This window comes from Cupressus sempervirens, chromosome 5 (assembly GCF_028749045.1).
Source record: "Cupressus sempervirens isolate cs-2001-9-10 chromosome 5, ASM2874904v1, whole genome shotgun sequence".
Taxonomy (NCBI): Eukaryota; Viridiplantae; Streptophyta; class Pinopsida; order Cupressales; family Cupressaceae; genus Cupressus; species Cupressus sempervirens.
The window spans coordinates 826,296,165-826,316,177 of NC_143122.1; the positions used below are offsets into that span (position 1 = coordinate 826,296,165).

The 20,013-nt window shown below is 34.9% G+C and overlaps 1 protein-coding gene across 1 annotated transcript in view; it reads left to right on the forward strand.

Moving 5' to 3' along the window:
• The window catches only part of LOC149558427 (mitogen-activated protein kinase kinase kinase NPK1-like), a 72,639-nt gene extending 59,326 nt beyond the window's left edge, over positions 1 to 13,313 (forward strand). The window contains exon 17 of the mRNA XM_089832676.1: positions 13,122 to 13,313. Within this exon, the coding sequence (XP_089688802.1) occupies positions 13,122 to 13,168 (47 nt within the window). The 3' untranslated portion in view covers positions 13,169 to 13,313. The remainder of the gene's footprint in view (positions 1 to 13,121) is intronic.
• The last annotated feature ends 6,700 nt before the right edge of the window (positions 13,314 to 20,013 follow it).

Here is a 20,013-nt window from a genome sequence, read left to right on the forward strand (position 1 = left end):
TTATTGCAACATTCTTTTCTATTATCAATGTTCTTGCACAATCCATGATGGATCTATTCCTTCTTTCAACTATACCATTCTATTGAGGTGTACCAAGGGCTAATACTTGTTTGTTAATCCCTTTTTGAATGCATAATTCATTGAATTCATTGGAGATGAATTCACCACCTCTATTTGATCTAAAAAAATTCAACTTCCTTCTAGTTTCTTTTTCTTCTCTTTCTAGATACCACTTGAATTTTTGAAAAGCTTCACATTATTTTATAGATATATTATAGTCATCATTCTAGAATAGTCATCAACAAAAAGAATGAAAAGCTTATCTCTACTCTAACTCTCTATTCCAATATGTCCACATAAGTTTGTATGCACAAGCTCTAAGACTTCTTCACAATGATAATTCTTGCTTTTGAAACTAGTCTTTCTCATCTTACCAATTTGACAATTTGTGCATAGACCCATATCAAGTTTCTTCAAGCTAGGAATACCTCTTTCATTTCTATTTTTTCTTATTTTAACCGGATTACCAAATTTCACATGACATAATCTTTTGTGCCATAACCAACTTTCTTCTACTTAAGCAATAAAACATGAACTTTCACTTAAATCTAGATTGAATAGGTTACATTTTGTTTGTTTTCCAAATCTAACTAGATTTCCTTTTCCATCCAGTAGTTTGGCCTTCCCATTCATAAATTCTACCTTGAATCCAATGTTTTTCAACTATGCCATACTCAGTAGATTACACTTTACTCCTTTAACCCAATAAGCATTATGACATATAAGTTCATTGGTCAAATAGATACATCCATTTCCTCTTATGCAACAAGGTTCATTATTTTCAAATTTCACACTACCACCATCATAATATTCCATGTGTTCAAACTTTATTTTATCTCTAGTCATATGATGTGAGCAGCCACTATTAATTATCCCTGTATCATTTTTGATAACATGAGAGATAAGTGCCATCTTATCTCCTTCATTATCAGATTCATCTTTTACAACAATATATACCATTTCATGTTAATTATTATTAGAATCTTTGGCTATAAAACAATATTTCTTACCTTTGTCCTTGTAGTTCTTGTAGTTTTTGAATTCCTTCTTACCTTTGTATTTATTATTTTTCTTTTCATCCTTAATTTCTCTATTTGGACACCTAGTAGCAATGCGACCAACTTATTCACAAGAAAAATAGATTAGAGGAATCTTACCTTTATATTTTCCTCTACCTTTGTAATATTCCTTGCAAGTAGGGCTTCAACAACCTTAAGATCACTATCAAAACTTTCTTCTTCTTCTTCACTTCCTAATTTAATAGTCTTTGATTTATTACTCTTTTTCTTGAGTGAGTGTTTGGCTTCAAATGCAAACTCAATACCTTTGGAAGTAGGAACATAATTATCATAGTTATCCAACTCAAAAGCTATCAATCTTCCAACTAGTACATCCAAAGATATTTTTCTATTTGGATCACATTTCATTTCTTGAATAGAAGACACTCTAATTGTATAGATAGGAAGAAGGTTTCTAAGTACTTTGCTTAAAACTATTTTTTCATCAATGTCTCCTCTAGATGCTTTGATTGCACTCACACTTGCTTTGATTCTTTCAACATATTTTGCAATATTTTCATCTTCTCTCATCTTCATATGATCAAATTGTCCTCTGAAACTTTTTCCTTTGGCTCTTATTACATTGTCACCTCCTCCATAGATGTCTTTTAGTTTGATCCACATTTCATGAGATGTAGTATAGCTTTTGACTTCATCAAATTCAACATGATTAAGAGCAGATGCAATGTCAATCATCATGATGTTATGATTTCTCTTTTTAGTAATATCTTGAACTGATAATGTTCTAGTAGGAGTTTTATATTTAGTATCAAGATACTTACAACTTGAATCACTTATAGTTGCCAAATGTTACCTCATAAGTCCTTTCCATGTCGCAAAGTTGTCTCAGTTCAACTTGGGAATCTCTCTTCTGTAAGACATTTTGATCTTTAGCTTAGCTCCTTGAAACCTTCTCTACAAGCACCAAAATTTCTAATATCAATTGTTGGAAATAGAAGAGGATTAATTAAAAGGGGAGGGGGGAATCAGTTACCACTAAAATAAATCTCGAATCCCTTAGATTTTAGTACAAAATAAACTCTAAAAACTAAACTTTGTTGATGCTTGAAAAACACATAGAAAAATATTGTAACTTGATAAACATTGAAAATGTTGGGCAAGCACAAGTAACATGAAAATATTAAGATGTTATTTGTGATTTCTATTACTTTAATTTAGTTGCAAACACATAAGAGAAATAGCATGAACACATTTGACACCAATATTTAATTTGGAAACCCAATTGGGAAAAACCACCAATTGCAACTAGTTACTTATTTTCACTCTTCTGAAGTGAGCCTTGTTAGGAGCCAACCCTGTTAAAGGTTACAAAAAACATTGTTAGGTGTGACCCTATTAGAGAATTTAATCACCTATTAGGAGTGGCCTTGTTAGAGGTGTTTGGACAATTCAATAGAAATTCCATCTTGTTAGAGGATTTACAAATAGTTGCTAAGCCAACTCTATTAAGAGATTTAGATCATTACTACAATGGTTAGAGAGTAACAATGAGATGACCTAATTTTAGATGCAATTGAATTTTTGATTAAAGATCTCAATTCTAGCTTATATACTTGATCCTTCTTGACTAAATGTATCTTTTCAGCTCCACAAGGATATTCTTCTTATCCTTCTGATTCACTTCCTCTTAGCATCATCAAATATTCAATTATCTTCCATGCATTCATATATTCTAAATCTCAACTTGACCTTATATTTATATCTTTCATATTGTCAAGTTGGCTAGAATATAACTTAGAATAATTAATATTCATCTCCTCAATCAACTAGAACTAACATATAATTCAATTGAACTTAATATGCCAAAACAACAAGATCCTTCGTTAGCTGACCTTGCTTAGTAGACACTAATTTAAAAATGATTTTTGTATGTTAACTAAGTGAACTCGATCAACACTGCATACTTGCAAAGTTCCTTTGGTAACCAAGTGAGCTTAGTTAAAACTTGTTCCATCCAATATTTCCTTCATTAACTGAGTGAGCTTGGTTAACACTCAACTTCTAAAAATTTTCCTTTTGCGCTTGAGTTAACTCGGTAGATACTATCTTCTAAACTAAGAAAATTCTGGAATGCTTGGTAGACATAGAAAACTATCTTCAATGCCTAAGTGATATCAACATACACTAATTGGAAATGATATGACATTGTGTATAACATCAAAGAAAATACACAATCAATCAATTGTTTCAAGAATACTTCTATAATGGGATGAGTTATTTGGTTTCTTGAAATTATGGTTTAAATCATAAGCATTACATGTGTTATCTAGGATACATCTGGATAACTTGGTGATAGAAGTTATGGAATTAAATGATTATGATAATGGATATGAATTAAGGTTTTATGGTTTCAGTGTTTTAATGGAAATTGATATTAGTTGATATGTTCATATTTTGATACCTTGTGATTCTAGACTTGCTACATTGCTTGACTATTTAAATATTGATTTGTACTAATGATTCTATTTGGTGTTTTACCTTATGATGATGATGTTATTTATGATACCTCGATGATTATGTTATATGCATTTAGATAGTTCAGTTTGATAATATTAGATTGATTGGAATTAGATTTAGAATAATTGATGAATTATGTTTAAAAAGTTGAAGACTGAAACTAATGGACTACATCATGGTGTTTGAATTACATATGTGTTTTATAAGCATATTGTTTATAAATGATAAGTTCATTGAAGTGAGATTATAGATGTTAAATGGTTAATTCAATTTTCCAAATTAGTGATGCAGGAGCATCCAACGGTATAAGGTCAATCTTGTGTCACCCAAAAAAATGTACTTAGACTTAGTTTTTGTTTCATGTGTTTTCATTTTTGGATACCCATTTGGGTCAAATAAAGGTTCCAACTCTCACAGTTCCACTATTAGTGTTCTAGGTTAGAATTTTTAATCACCTTGGGATATGTGTAAATACTAAAAAAAAAGGAGTATGTAAATGAGCGATCATTTTGGTGAAATAGAAGGTATAAATTGTTTAGATGATTTTCATTGTAATTTAGAGCATTCCAGAAAAAGAATCAGGTCAAAAGGCCCCACGGTTTGAAAGTTATTGCAGTTTTTCAATTTTTGGAGACATCCTAAGAATGCTTCAAAGTCAAGTTAGAGGCATTAAATAGCCTCAAATAGGGCTGAAAAATAGGGGATGAGCAAAGCTGGTCCATAGGGCTATAGAGCACTTCTAGAGCTTTCCAAAAATGTAAAAAATTAATCAATCGGAGCTACGGTTCAAAAGTTATGGCTCCCAAAAGTTTGGTTACCATTTTTGGATTCTTCTAATTTTGTGCCGACTTCTAATGTGACTTTTAGAGCCTTCTATTTGGTTGGTGGATGCCAAATAACACTTTCTAGAATGTATTCCTAATCCTTAACTCTCTAGGGTCTATTTAAGAACATTTTTGGCATTGTAAAAGGTAGCTCAGAGTGGAGTTTGAGAGAAGGTACTGGGAGAAGAATTTATCTCCAGATTTATGCTATTGTAAGCCCATAGGGCATGTTTTGGAGTCTTTTTCTCTGCACTAAGTGTACTAGCATATTTTCATAGTTAATAAAATTTTTCCTTTCCTATTGTGTCCATTCTATGCTTGGGTTGTGTCTCCATCAAGTGGTATCAGAGCAGGTTTTCCTGAGTGTGTAGATAGAGTGACGATTGTGAGGCAATTTGCACTAGGACTGTGTGGTTGTCGGTTTGACTTAAGAAGATGCCTCCATGAAGAGAGGATGGTAGAAGGGTTGGACCTATTAATCCTAAGGAGGTTAGAGCCCTCCAAAGGTAGGTCCAAGCATTACAGGAGGAGCTCCATAGAGGAACAAATGTCGTTGCAGGTGACAAAAGTGAGGATGATAATGAAGAAGAAGAAATTGGACCAGAAGGGGAATTTGAAGGGGAAGTTTTTGAATCAGGCAGAGGAAAGGCTTTTTAGGGCCATTACTAAGTTTGGAAAAAGACCTATAATTGATGTGGGTGTATTTTTAGGAAATCTAAAACCAGATGAGTTGATCAACTAGATTAATGAACTAGAAGAATACTTTGAGTATGAGGATATTACGGAACCAAATAGGGTTAAGTTTGCAAAGGCCAAACTGAAAAGACATGCCAAAATCTAGTGGCAAGAGGTTTAATTGGAAGGAAATAGAAGAGGAAAGGATAAGATCATAAGGTGGGATCGCATGGTGGACAAATTAAAGGAGAAATTCATTCCTGTTGACTATGAGCTTGATTTGTTTAAGAAGATGCATGGGTTAAAGTAAGCAGGAAAATCAGTCCAAGAATATACAGAGGAGTTTTATCAACTTTTGATTAGAGCGGGGCATGTAGAAAAAATAAGGAGAAGGTTGATCGTTATATCAGTGGGTTGCGACCTTGCATCTAGGGGGAATTAAGTCTGGTAAGAATGACCAGCATTGAGGAGGCATACCAGTTTGCCCTATGAGTTGAAGAGAAGCTAAATAAAAGGTTTGAAGGGAGACAAAGAGGGTGCTATCAAGGAGGAAAGGGTAGTGGTAGGTCATCTGGAGGCTGAAATGAAACCCAAAAGAAAAATGAAGATGTGGGCACTAGCAAGAACCAGAGGAATGAGGGTTTCAACCACTCCCATGATCAAGACTTCAAAAATTAGAGAGGAAGAGGTAGAGGAGATGGACAAGGAAGAGGTGGCTTTCATGGTACCTATTTCCATTGCAATGAAGAAGGTCATCATGCCTTTGAATGCCCTCAATGACAAGGAAGGACAGATAGGAGAGCTGAGGGTCAAGCTAGGGTTGCTCATGTGGATGAGGATGCACAATCATCAAATTCAAAGGATGCAGGAAGAGGAGAGACTTTAGTAAATGAAAGGGTCCTACTAAGTGGTGAGATTGAACTAGGACAAAGGAGGAATTTATTCCTTAGCAGGTGCAAGTGTGAGGATAAATGTTGTGATGTGATCATTGATGGTGGTAACATTGATAACTTGGTATCAGAAGAGATTTTCTCTAAGCTAAAGCTCAAGAGGGAGAAACACCCCCAGCCCTATCGAATTGCTTGGGTGAAAGATGATCATAAGGTCTTGTAAAGTGAAAAATGTTTATTGAAGTTCAAAATTGGGAGTTACCATGATGGAGTTCTCTATGATGTTATTCCAATGGATGTTTTCCATCTATTGTTGGGTAGACCATGGCAGTTTGATAGGCATGCAGTACATGATGGTCATGCAATAACATACTATCTAACAAAGGATGGAGTTTGCCACAAACTGAATCCCATGAAAAGGAAGGCGAAAAGGTATATAGTAGTGCTAGGATTTGTCTTGTTGATGGAAGGAAGTTTTTAGATGGCATGAAACATCAGTGTATGTGCTATGCTTTGATACCTAGGAAAGATAAAGAAGGTAGTAGTGAAATACCACTTGAAGTTTTAGATTTACTAGGGGAGTTTGGAGATATTATCTCTGATAATGTTCCAGATGGATTTCCACCAATAAGGCAAACCAGTCATCAGATAGATCTGATTCTAGGAGCTAGTTTGCCTAACAAGGCTGCTCACAGGATGACTCCTACTGAAACATAGGAGCTAAATAGACAGGTTTAGGAGTTGTTGAGGAAGGGCTTGATTCGAGAGAGCCTGAGTCCATGTGCAGTACCTATAGTACTTGCACCAAAGAAGGATGGAGAGTGGAGGATGTGTACAGATTCTCGAGCTATAAATAAGATAACCATCAAGTACCGATTTCATTTGCCAAGGATGGATGACCTTATGGACTACTTGAGTGGAGCTCAATACTTCACAAAGATAGATCTGAAGAGTGGTTATCATCATATATGGATTCAAGAAGGAGATGAGTCAGCCTTCAAGACAAAGGAGGGTCTTTATGAGTGGTTAGTCATGCCCTTTGGATTGACAAATGCCCCAAGCACCTTCATGTGGCTCATGAATGAGGTACTTAAGAAGTTCATGGGAAAATTTGTTATTGTCTATTTGGATGATATTTTAATTTTCAGCAAGACTTTGGAAGAACATTTATTGTATATTCATAGTGTCCTTGAACGGTTAAGGGAAGAGAAACTATAAATTAATTTGAAGAAGTGTATCTTTGCAAAAAGGGAGTTAGTCTACTTGGGGTTTGTTATATCACCTGAAGGTTTCAAAATGGATCCAAAGAAGGTAAAAGCCATCTTGGAATGGCCTACTCCAAGGTCTGCTATTGAGGTAAGATCATTTCATGGTCTAGTTAGTTTTTACAGGAAGTTCATTAAGAATTTTACTGGTATATGTGCACCCCTGACTGACATAATAAGAGGGGATAGAAAAGAGTTCAAATGGACTGCAGTAGCTACAAGAAGTTTTGAAATCCTAAACAAGAAGGTGAAAGAACAACCTGTGTTAGCACTTCTAGATTTTAGAAAGGTGTTTCAGGTGGATTATGATAATAGTGGCAGTGCTATTGGGGCTGTATTAAGCCAAAATGGTAAGCCTATTGCATATTTTAGTGAAAAATTGAATGATGCAAAAAAGAAATATTCTGTTTATGATCAAGAGTTCTATGCAATAGTTCAGGACTTAAAGAAATGGAGGCATTATTTATTGCCAAAAGAATTTGTTTTGTATACTGATCACTAGGCATTACAGTACCTAAATAGCCAAGGTAGATTGAATCAGAGGCATATGAAGTGGGTAGAGTTCTTGCAAAGCTATACATTTGTGTTGAAGCATAGAAGTGGAAAATCTAATAGGGTTGTAGATGCATTAAGTAGGAGATAGTTGTTGCTTATAGTAATGCAAGTTGAAGTAGTTGGGTTTGATGAACTTAAGAATCTATACCCTAAGGATCTTGACTTTGCTGAAGCGTGGAAAGCTTGTAAAGAGCCTGTTGTTGAAGATAAAACCAAGTGGCTAGAATATTTGATTCAGGATGGTATGTTGTTCAAGGGTAGTGAATTGTGCATTCCAAAGAGTTCCATGAAGGAAAATTTGATTAAGGAGAAACATAGTGGAGGGGTGGCAAGACATTTTGTTCGAGATAAGACCATTGCCATTCTCAAAGAGCATTATTTTTTGCCTCAAATGTCACGGGATGTGAAGAAGTTTGTACAAAATTGCCAGGATTGTCAAGTGGCCAAGGGATTTAGTCACAATACTGGACTATATCAGCCATTGCCTATTCCATCAAAGCCATGGGAGGACATAAGTATGGATTTTGTTCTTGGATTGTCGAGGACATAAAGGGGTAATGACTCAGTCTTTGTGGTGGTTGATAGGTTCTCCAAAATGGCACATTTCATTCCATGCCACAAAAATCATGATGTTGTCCATATTGCAGACTTGTTTTTCAGAGAGGTGCTAAGACTACATGGTCTCCCAAGGAGTATAGTTTCTGACAGAGATACTAAATTTTTGGAGTATTTCTGGAGAACATTGTGGAAGAAGTTGAGAACAGACTTGAAATTTAGTTCCACACATCACCCACAGACTAACGGCCAAACAAAAGTGGTAAATAGAAGTCTGAGCAATTTACTGAGATGTTTAGTTGGGGATAAGCCCAAGGGGTGGGATTTGATTCTACCACCAGTAGAGTTTGCTTGCAATAACTCTGTAAATAGGAGTACTGGTAGATCACCATTCCAAATTGTATATGGAAGTAGCCCAAGGACTGCACTAGAATTGAGGAAGATAGAGCAAGAGGACAGGACAAGTGCTGAAGCTAAAGAATTTGCTGAACATATTAAGCATCTACATGAGGAGGTCTAGGCACACATTACCAAGATGAACCAACAGTATAAAGCTAGGGCTGATCAAAGGAGAAGACATAAGGAGTTCCAAGTAGGGGATCTAGTCATGGTACACTTAATAAAAGAAAGATTTCCAGCCAGTACTTACAACAAGTTGAAGATGAAGAAATTTGGCCCCTGCAAAATTTTGAAGAAACATAACTCAGGAAATGCATATGAGGTGGAGTTGCCAGATGGTATTCACATTTCTCCTATTTTCAACATTGCAGACTTAATAGAGTATCATGATGATGGTTCAGATGAGGAGCTAATGTTAGAGCCATGTCCAATTCCTACTTCTAAGAAGGAGGAGATAGAGGAGATTCTGGATAGTTGTGTGGGTAGGAGTACCAAAAATAGGTAGTATGAAGAGTATTTGGTCAAGTGGAAAGGACGATTAATAGAGGACTCAACTTGGATTTCAGCAGCTGAGGTTTCCCATTTGGAATTTCCTCTACCATTCATAAAGTGATAGGGTCACTTTTCAATCTACTCTGGGTGTCTGATGCAGGAGCATCCAGAGGTATAAGGGCAATCCTGTGTCACCCAAAAAAATGTACTTAGACCTAGTTTCTGTTTCATGTGTTTTCATTTTTGGATACCCATTTGGGTCAAATAAAGGTTCCAACTCTCACAGTTCCACTATTAGTGATCTGGGTTAGAGTTTTTAATCACCTTGGGATATGTGTAAATGCCAAAAAAATAGGAGTATGTAATTAAGCCATCATTTTGGTGAACTAGAAGGTGTAAATTGGTTGGATGATTGTCATTGTAATTTAGAGCATTTCAAAAAAAGAATCAGGTCAAAAGGCCCTAGAGTTTGAAAGTTATTGTAGTTTTTCAATTTTTGGAGACATCCTAAGAATGCTTCAAAGTCAAGTTAGGGGCATTAAATGACATTGAACAAGGCTGAAAAAAGGGGACTGAGTGGATCTTGTCCATAGGGCTATGGAGCACTTTGTGAGCTTTCCGAAAATGTAAACGGTTCATCAATCGGAGCTACGGTTCAAAAGTTATGCCTTCTGGAAGTTCAGTTACCATTTTTGGATTCTTCTAATTTTGAGCTGACTTCTAATGCGACTTCTAGAGCCTTCTATTTGGTCAGTGGATGCTAACTAGCACTTTCTAGAATGTATTTCTAATCCTTAACCCTCTAGGGTCTATTTAAGAACATTTCTAGCATTGTAAAAGGCAGCTCAGAGTGGAGTTTGAGAGAAGGTACTGGGAGAAGAATTTATCTCTAGATTTATGCTATTGTAAGCCCATAGGGCATGTTTTGGAGTATGTTTCTCTACACTAAGTGTACTAGCATATTTTCATAGTTAATAAAATTTTCCCTTTCCTATTGTGTCCATTTTGTGCTTGGGTTGTGTCCCCATCAATTAGTTATGTTTAATCAATGTGTAGAGATGAGAAAAGTTTATTAAAATGAGAATGCAAAATATTCAATCAATTGATTATGCAACTTGGTTTATATATACATGTGATTTCATCAAACTATTGATATTTGAATTGAGTGTGTAGGAAATTTATTGAAGAAACAATAACCAAACCTATGTACAAAATGTAAAACCAAGGTTGAATCTAATGAAGAGATTCAAACCTCATTGTCCAGTGATTTAATTCGTAACCGTAATTTGTATGTATGTATTAGGTTATTTCATTATGCAATTAGTGACATGTCATATTTCATGTAATGTGATTTTATAGTGTCACTTGACACTTATCTTTTGTATGTGTAAATTCCATGACTACTAAGGTTGGCAATGTAATCCTTAACCTAATTGATTTATTAGGAACCTAATTGAATCCTCCTTTGATTAGAGATAATTGTAAAGTCCCACTACTTAGGTTATTTGGGTTCAAATTTTCTAGTCACTTCTAGAGGCCAAAAGTGGTTCTAGGGGAAAATTTTAGTGTAATTTAAGAACCTAAATATTAGGGGTGTGGGTTAGGGACATTTTTGACCCTACTAGAACCCCCTAGTGGCTTTGGTGACCCTTTAAATATCCTATTTTCCACACATTGTGAAAATTGAGTGAAATATTGACCTTTCCCCAAAGCCAAACTACCTTTCAATCTTGCATTTATGATAGGGGACAAGTGGAATCCAAAGGAAGAAGGGTCAATTCTAAATTTACTATTGATAAGTGGGTTGGATTTGGAGGCCTTTTTAGAAGACCTTGGAGTAGTTAGAGAGTGTTCAGTCACTCTTTATCTTTAGAGACATTATGGTTTTCGATTGAAGGAAGCAAAAAAGGATTGGGCTCTTCTCAAACATCATTTTAGTATAACACTTGTGAAGGTTGGTCATCTCCACCACCATGAAAATCTTTTTCTTTTTTGCAAATATATTAGCACATGATTGTATTCTCTTTCATATTTGCACTATGTATTTTGTGATATTGTAATGTAAGGGATGAGGTTTTGGCTTTGATATCATTCTTGTTTTGTTTATCTTTTGATTTTTGTATGAGGGAATTGTGAAGGGTGTAATGACATTACTCACCCTTGGATGGGGAAGAGGTGGCCAATTATGGGGGAAGGGTTTAGTTGGACTCCATGGAAGTGTAGAGTCTCTTGTCCTGGAGAGCAGAGGGAAGAAATGTAAGGTGCATGAGTCCTTTCATGCCAATGTTATTAATCTTATTTTTGGGGAGATAAGGAGAAGAAAATATGGAAATTGTATGTGAATTCTAGCCTTAGAAGAGGCATGCATTCTTGTATGTTTTACATTTGACATCTCCTACATGGTAGTCCACCTTCATCCCTAGTTTACAATGGGTTCAAGGTGAATCCCATTGTGTATACCTTAGATGGGTGTTGTGGACACCCAAAAATTGGCAAAGACCAAAACACCACAAATCTCAATTTAACAACACAAATTGAGAGGAAAACAATAGACTTTCAAATCGAGAATTACATCAGGTCATTAATCGATCAAATCATCTATCAAATCAATATGACCTAAATCAAATTAAAAAAGAGGAGAAAAAAAAATTCAAAATCATAAAATGAAATTCAAAAAGGGAAAAAGGAAAAAGACAATATTTTAAAAATAAATGGAACATTTATTAAATCAATAAAGTCATTTATTCTCACAAAAGTGAAAATCCTCCTTTTACATTTAAAAGAATTGAAAAAATCCTCATTTATTCTCAAAACTAAGTCTATTGGACTCTTCCTCTTGGTCCCTTATGAGATATTTTCAAGTTTCACCTCCACCCTCCTGTCAAAGGTAAAATCTTGATTCTTACCCCAACCCCTTCCAAAAGCCTATAAATAGGAGGGAAATTCAAGAGCTAATGGACCCAAGTTTTAGGAATTTGTACTACAGGCACATTTAGAGTTATCATGCTAGCATTGTTAATTTAGTAATTTTATGTCATTTTGATAGCATTTTAGCATTATTTTCATGTTATTTAGTATCATTTAGTACTTGTTTAGTTCATTATATGCACATATCATAGCTTTCTAGGGTTAGTATTGTCATAATATCTACATTTATTCATAGATCTTGCATGCATCTTTGTAGATCTGCATTCATGGCATACTCTTGTTTCAAAACTATCACCGAGATACTGATTTGAGAGCATTCTTAATGGTTGTAGTTAGAGAAACATGAGACATTCATAGAGTTTCCAATTTGACAATGATTTCTTGGGTTTAGTTTAATTCATCGTCATTGTATCTGCACTCTACATTAAAGTCTCATGAATACGTGAATTCATCATGTAAAAATTGGTGCCCACTATGGGGCTTTGTGTTAAAGCCTCTTTGTTATTTAAGTTTTATTCCTAATATTTTCTTTTTTCTTTTAGATCTGTGTTTTTCTCTATTTTTTAGTATAGATTTGATTGGTTGTAGGTTCTACAACATTTTAGAAGCTTCATATCAGTGACAAAAAACTCTCAAAGACTTTCCTTAATGTACAAAGGCCGAATATACAAGCTTTCTAATGCTACAATGCTTCTGAACTCTATTTTAGCCATTTTGAACAATCTTTAAATGCATTTAAATCCTGCTATAACACATTTAAATATTCCTACACTGCATTTAAATTTTCCTATAATGGATTTATAACTTCCTATAGTGCATTTAAAAGTTTAAATAGTGCATCTAATACATTTTGTAACACAAATGCTTATTCTTGTAGTCCATTTGATAAAAGTCATAAATTGTTGAATCTAACTTCTAGATTTGATTATTGGTTGCTTACAGGTCTCTTCCAAGCTAACAAGAACTCCCAAGCTACTGACAGTGTGTAATAGGAATGAAGACCCTCAGAAATGCACCTAGTCTTTGCTAGCATCCGACCGAGAAAGTGGACCTTGACCCTTTTTAATTCAAAGTGCGACATTTCTAAGTTCAAAAACCTAGTTTAATATAAATGTTTGATCTAGCTGACCTAAATGGGAGTAGGCTTATTCTCTCAACTCTTTTGAGTTGATCAAAATTCTCGATCTTCTGTAAAAATTAGTTACAATCAAATGAAGAAAGAACCCACGTATAGCTAAATTAGGAAAAGGGCTTGTAATGGAACAACTATGTCTATTATGTTTGGGAGGTTAGGACAGAAAGGATATTCTCTCACTCTTTTAGAGTGATCAAATTCCCAAGCCTATTTTTGATTTCTATTTTCCTACTTTCTATTAGGTAGGTTTACTCAGCCATAGAAAGGCTACCTCTTAAGTTGCCTTAGTAGGGCAAGTGAGAGGGAATGCCTTCCAATCTCACATTCCTAATCAAATACAAGCCAATTTTATTTATAATATAACCTTCCTCTAGTAGTCCTGTGAGGGATTGTGCCAAACCTCCTTAGTGCTGGTAGGAAACTCTCTTTCATAATAAAGGTAAATCCAAACATTGTTGGTTAAAAACTAAAACCCACTAGTCACCAACTCTAGACAACCTTTTTAGGAAGTCCTTTTCTTTAATTTTTCTAGGTGCATATGGTTTCATATTTCATTTTAATTTCTACTATTACTATGCTTAGATATGCCTTTAAGACTTAATAATAAACTTCAGTTCAAATCACAGTCCTCCCAAAAAATGTCACTACAAATTGATATGAAAACTAAGCTCAAAAAAAGAATGCTACTAAAGACACTAAAATAAAACATTTATTTCTTAAAATAATGCATTTTGATCCATTCTGTGACACATTTGATCTCTGTTGTAGTGCATCTGACAAAAAAATAATGCATATAAAGATTAAAATAGTGCATTTTATTTATAAAAGAGTGCATCCAAACATTTAAACAACACATTTACTCTGCAAAACACTGCCTGGTGAACATTGGGATGGTCCATACACCAATTAAAATAGTGCACTCAAGCAATCTTGTAGTGCATCTAATAAAAACCTAAAATAGAGGCTATTTGTATACATGATACTTGCTAACAAATGATAGATTCAGATACCCTTTGTTGTTGTTGATATTTTCCAAGATTGAGAGATCCTAAAATTGATTGTAACCATTTTTGAAACAAGAAAAGTTACAAGTTCCCTTTAGATATTCTTAATCCAACAATCATTGTTGCTTCACTTTGCATATCAAGCCAGAAACATTTGAAGAAACACATCTATTCCCTACTTGACTTTATGAAATTAAGCTCACCATTATAAATAGTACCAAACACCTTTCTCAAACTTAGCTTGTTACTCCAAATGAACCACAACCAATAGAGACTCTCATATTGTCAAAATGCATAAGAACTAGAAGAATCCTATCCACATCTCATGCCACTGTGTAAAATCAATGTAGCCCCAAAACCAAAATGATCACCTATATGGGTGAGTGCTAGAATAGCCAAGAAAACCATCAAACACATGAAATCTCTAGATCTTATTGAACCTATCACACCAACGAATTTTTCATCAAATACAATTACCCATGAATCACCCATGTTCGACCAAAATTTAGAACCTATTGCCAAAATGGGTTCATCCAACATGTGGGATGAAAAGAGAATTGAAACCAAAATTGAGGATTTTTAGAAAAATCTTGAGCTTGTCAATATCATGGACAAGATACTTGAAAAATACAAAGAACATTACATACTAGCATTAGCACAACAAGGTACAAAACTGCCATCTGACTTTGATGTAACCAACCTTAAATGAGATGAAGAAGAGTTACCTTTAGATATTGTCACACAAAAACTACAAGACCTATAGTTGGAAATGGAAAGGATGAAGCAAGGAAAACTACAACCTATAGAATTTAGCCCTGAAAAGGTGAGTCCTCTTCCATTCGATATAAAAATTACCTTTACAACTTTCCCTTAGAATGCATAGATACCAAAATATGATAAATATTTTGGTACATCAGATCCCCAAGATTGTCTTAGACAATTTTATACTCTAAGTATAGAGTTTGTTCATGAAATGACATATGTAATGTGTCTATTTCCTATAAGCCTTAGAGGACAAGCCATGTAGTGGTTCTCCAAGATACCCTGTAACATTGAGACCTTTGATCAATTGGATTCCATTTTCATTGCCCAATATTCTTATAATATTGAAAGGGAAGTAACGATGATTGATTTGTATAATATGAAACAACTTCTCGAAGAATCATTCAAGGTTTTCCTACAACAGTGGAGACACACATTTGTCAAGTATCATAGAGATATCCTAGACAAAGAGAAGAGTGGCATTCTCATCAATATTCTCTCTAAATCCATGAACTATTGAGCTACATGTCCAAGGGCCTAAAGACTTTAAGACTACCTTAGAGAATGTTGCTAAGGTAGAAGAGACATTGATAAACAATGACATTATTAAGTTTTTAAAAGATGGTAAGGGTTTCTCAAACAACTCCTCATAGATTCATAATTCATCTAATTGGTCTATCGATAAAAAAATTCATGGTGGAGAAATAACAATAAAAATACAGTCAACGATGGGGTGGTTGTAGCTAACCATGTTAAACCATAAAATCAACCCCATCCAAACCAATAGTATCCTACTGTCAATAATGCCAGTGTGAACACTAGACAAAACCCACCTAGGTAGGACAATGTTCATTTGATTTACCGACATAATCTAGATATGCCTTCAAAATCCACTTGGAAAGTGGTCTACAATCAAGTTCCTCCCCCCAAGAGGATACCAATCTTTGGATATATCTAAAGACTACACACCTATTGGGGTGTCTTACGAGAGTGCATTACAAATAAACTTAGCTGATGAACTCCTTGTACTCCCTAAGGCCAAGCCCTATAAACCACAAGTTAAATCAAAGTGGTGGAATGACAAGAATATTTGCACCTACCACTAAAATAGGGGGCATTTACCAACAACTGCCACGCCTTAAAAAGGACTATACAAAAACTGATCAACAATAGAACTATTAAAGTAAATAACCTCTACAAAAATGAAGACCACATGGCCTTCAAGAACCCTTTTATAAGCCATGAGAAAGGTGAGTCCTCTAGAACAAACTAGAATACACCATCTCATGTTAAGGTTAATTATGCTCACCATTATGATTATACCATCAACATGATCTCTGGATTTGATGATGCTGTGAATGCCATAATAGTTCAAGATAAAAATAAAAGAAATCATCAAACACTATTACCTAAGGTCAAGCCTCTAAAATCATTCTACTAGGACCCATGATAGGTTCTAATTATGCAACTATGAATTCCACCTTACCCAGATACAACTTGGTTAAACAATTATTCAAGACTCTTGCCCATATCTCTATTTTTGAATTGTTGCAAAATTTCCTTGAGCATAAAGAGATCCTCACAAAATCCTTAGTGGCAAACAACCTTGATGTTAGTAGACTTCAAAACATGGTCAATAACCTTGTTGCCCCTCACTGTGTCTCCTTTTCCCCTCAAGATGACATGTCAACCATTCATCCCCAAAATTTCTCATTGCACATTGAAGTTTTCATTCATAGAAACAAAGTTAAAATAGCCTTGGTGGATAGCAGAGTGAAGTTAAACATTTGCACATCGAATTTGGTAAAAGCCTTAAGGTATACAGAGGATGCTATTGATCCCAAAAGAAAATCACCATTAAGGCTTACGATGACAAGGAAATATCTTCCAAAGGCATGGTTATTCTACCAATCAGGGTAGGTCCAGTTGTAAAAGAAATTGTTTGCCAAGTCTTGGACATAAAATTAACTTACAATATAGTGTTAGGGAGGTTGTGGATTCATGACATGCAAGCTGTTCCTTCCACTTACCATCAATGTCTCAAATTTCCATACATGTGTCAAGAGGTGACCATACGTGAAGATCAAAACCTTGTCCAATATTGTAACTCCCTTGTTCCTCATAGCAAGGAAGAAACTGACACCTTGAGATATGACATTGCCAGGTCCACATCAACATATACTTCATGTTCCACTAGCCAAGATAATGAACACTTATCTACATCGACTAAGGGTAAAGAGAAATTTGGTTGTTCAAGTTCTTCCCTTTCTCCACCATCATCATCCAAAGACCCTAAATAGTCACATCATGAAGAAATGGATAGGCTAATGAAAGAATTTGATAGGAAGTACAAGCTACAATGCAAAGGGGTAGGTGAATACTCAGTCTCATTATTTGATCCCCCACTTTTTCCAAGATCTAATGGAAAACCATCATCCACCATTATGCCTTACCATGCACATTTTGGCAAAGTGAGTGGAGTACCTTCAAACTCCATAGAAGAAATTAGTAAACAAAATATTGACATCTCCCCTCACCTATATGGAAAAGGTTTTGATTTAATAAAAAAATGGGATATAGGGGAGATGGCCCTTTAGGGAAAGGAAAAGGCATCATTGAAGCCCTAGTAGCACAGTTCAAGTCTAACATATCCAAAATATGGGTGGGGTATTGTGGAAAAGATAAATCATAGATCACTCTTGAGTATCATCTCAAATACAATGATTCCTCCTCTTCCACCTTGGTGTGGGTGTCTAAAGAAAGGGATGGTAGTAACCAGAAAGCGGCTAACATTAAAAATGTGAATCTATCCTTCCTAGATTCACATCACACAAGAGAACCACTCATGGGCACCTTTAATAAAGAAGAAGAAGATGATTCCAGCAAGTGGGAATTCAGATCATTATCCAAAGAGTCCATTCATGAAAAATAATGTGATGTTGTTCACATCCTTGCATCCAATTATTTCATTGTACAAAGATCAACCTCTCATCCAAACCCTACTTCACTAAGAGCTAGAACACATCAAAATAACTTAGATGCTGATACAAAATAAACATGTCACATCACATCATATGAGGATGATGACCTTATTGAAGGGTTTCAATTTTAAACCCTATTTCCTGACTTCTTTCTAGTAGAAGTTGAAGATGACTATTATGAGCCACTCGCTAGCTCTACTTTTCATGACACTTTAGAGGAAGCACATGTTATAGACCTAATTGATATAGTGTATGAACCCTTAAATAAGGTCATGTCTTTATTCCCTGCCAAATCCCACCCATATTGCAAACCATCTCCTAAGTCCATCCCAAGCTCATCAACTAGGATACAACTAACCCTCATCATATTTCTAATATTGACACTGACCATGATGTCTTCATCTACCTTAATGCAATTGAACCATCTTGTCCACAAAGAACATTAGAAATGCACATAGATGGGTCTAATATCAATCATCTCAATCATACCAGAGTAGACTTAGCACATCATAGCCTTAATGGCCAACATTAGGTTGTAGTTGATCTTGAGAAAAAAATAGAAATGACACATCCAAAGGTGAAAACCCAATTGTGGCACCTGTGGATAAGATGATTGTGTTGGTTCCTATTTTAACAAAGTTTGAATAACCAAAGTATGCAAGGAAAGAATGCATCTATGGGTAACAATCTCCAATAATGGACATAATTCACCAAGAACCTGGGCCAACTATAAGGCTATACTACTTCTACACTTCAGGCTCTGCAAAACCTAGGTAGGTTAACCTCTTAAGATCTAATTATGTGACCAGTGCAATGAGCATAATCAGGACCTAGAAAAATAGATGAAACCCCTAGTTCTTCTATACTTAACCAAGATATCACAAGCATGAAATAGGTAATAGCATGACCTATGAAACTGGTAAGCTAAGTGTGGGTTAAACTTTGAATAACTTTGAACATAAAGGGAAAATGATTTAATATGTTGATAACAACAAGACCTAGATATAAGCAACAAAACTGAATGATCTTGTAATTGATTAGTGCGTAATCTATTGGACAATTACATGAATTACAACCATACATCTTTTGGAAACCTTTGACATAACTCCTACATCAAGATCCTTGATCTATCTTCACCTTGTCAATAGACATCTACATCAAAATGAATCTCATACTTCGAACTATCCCATCATAAAATTTGCAAACCCTGTGACAAATATCAAGCAATTATGTGGCCCTTTGTTCCAAAAGAAAAATACTTCAACACATGCATTTTAAAACAAAATGAAACCTAATTAATGCTCTTGGTTCACAAATTAGGAGAAATTACAAACTCATGAACATGAGACAAGACTCAAAATGAATGTAAACCCTTTGCTATGTTTTATTCATTTTCCTTGAAAACAAATGCATGAAAGATGTATAGAACTAGTTCACAAATCACCTAACAAATAATAACTATCTACACAAAAATTAATGCTGTTCATAAAAGAAATTGTTGAAGGGAATGGTATCATAGTAGTGATTACATATCAAAAACTAGAACTAATGGTCTCATAGTGAAAAATTGGAACCCCAAATGGTATCACAACAATGAATCTTTTTCTCTCCAAAACTGGAAAAAATTGTACAAAGAAAAAGAAAGAGGATGATATGGAGGAGAGTGAATTCCTAGATTTTCTCTATGTCTAACATCTGTCTACTTGAAAAACCTCCTCAAGAAGTTAAATGAATCTCTCTAATCTCTCTGTAACTGGTATTAAATTCTTAACCATTTTGGCTCTCAAAATCACAAAATATATCAGATATTTGATGGAAACCATTTTGTTTGCCAGAATATTTGAAAAGTATCATGAAATGCTGCTAAAAACTAGGGTTTAAACTATTTTAAGGTGACAAAAATTGACCCCAACTACATTTTTACCATGTTTTACCAAGCCTATGACTGCATT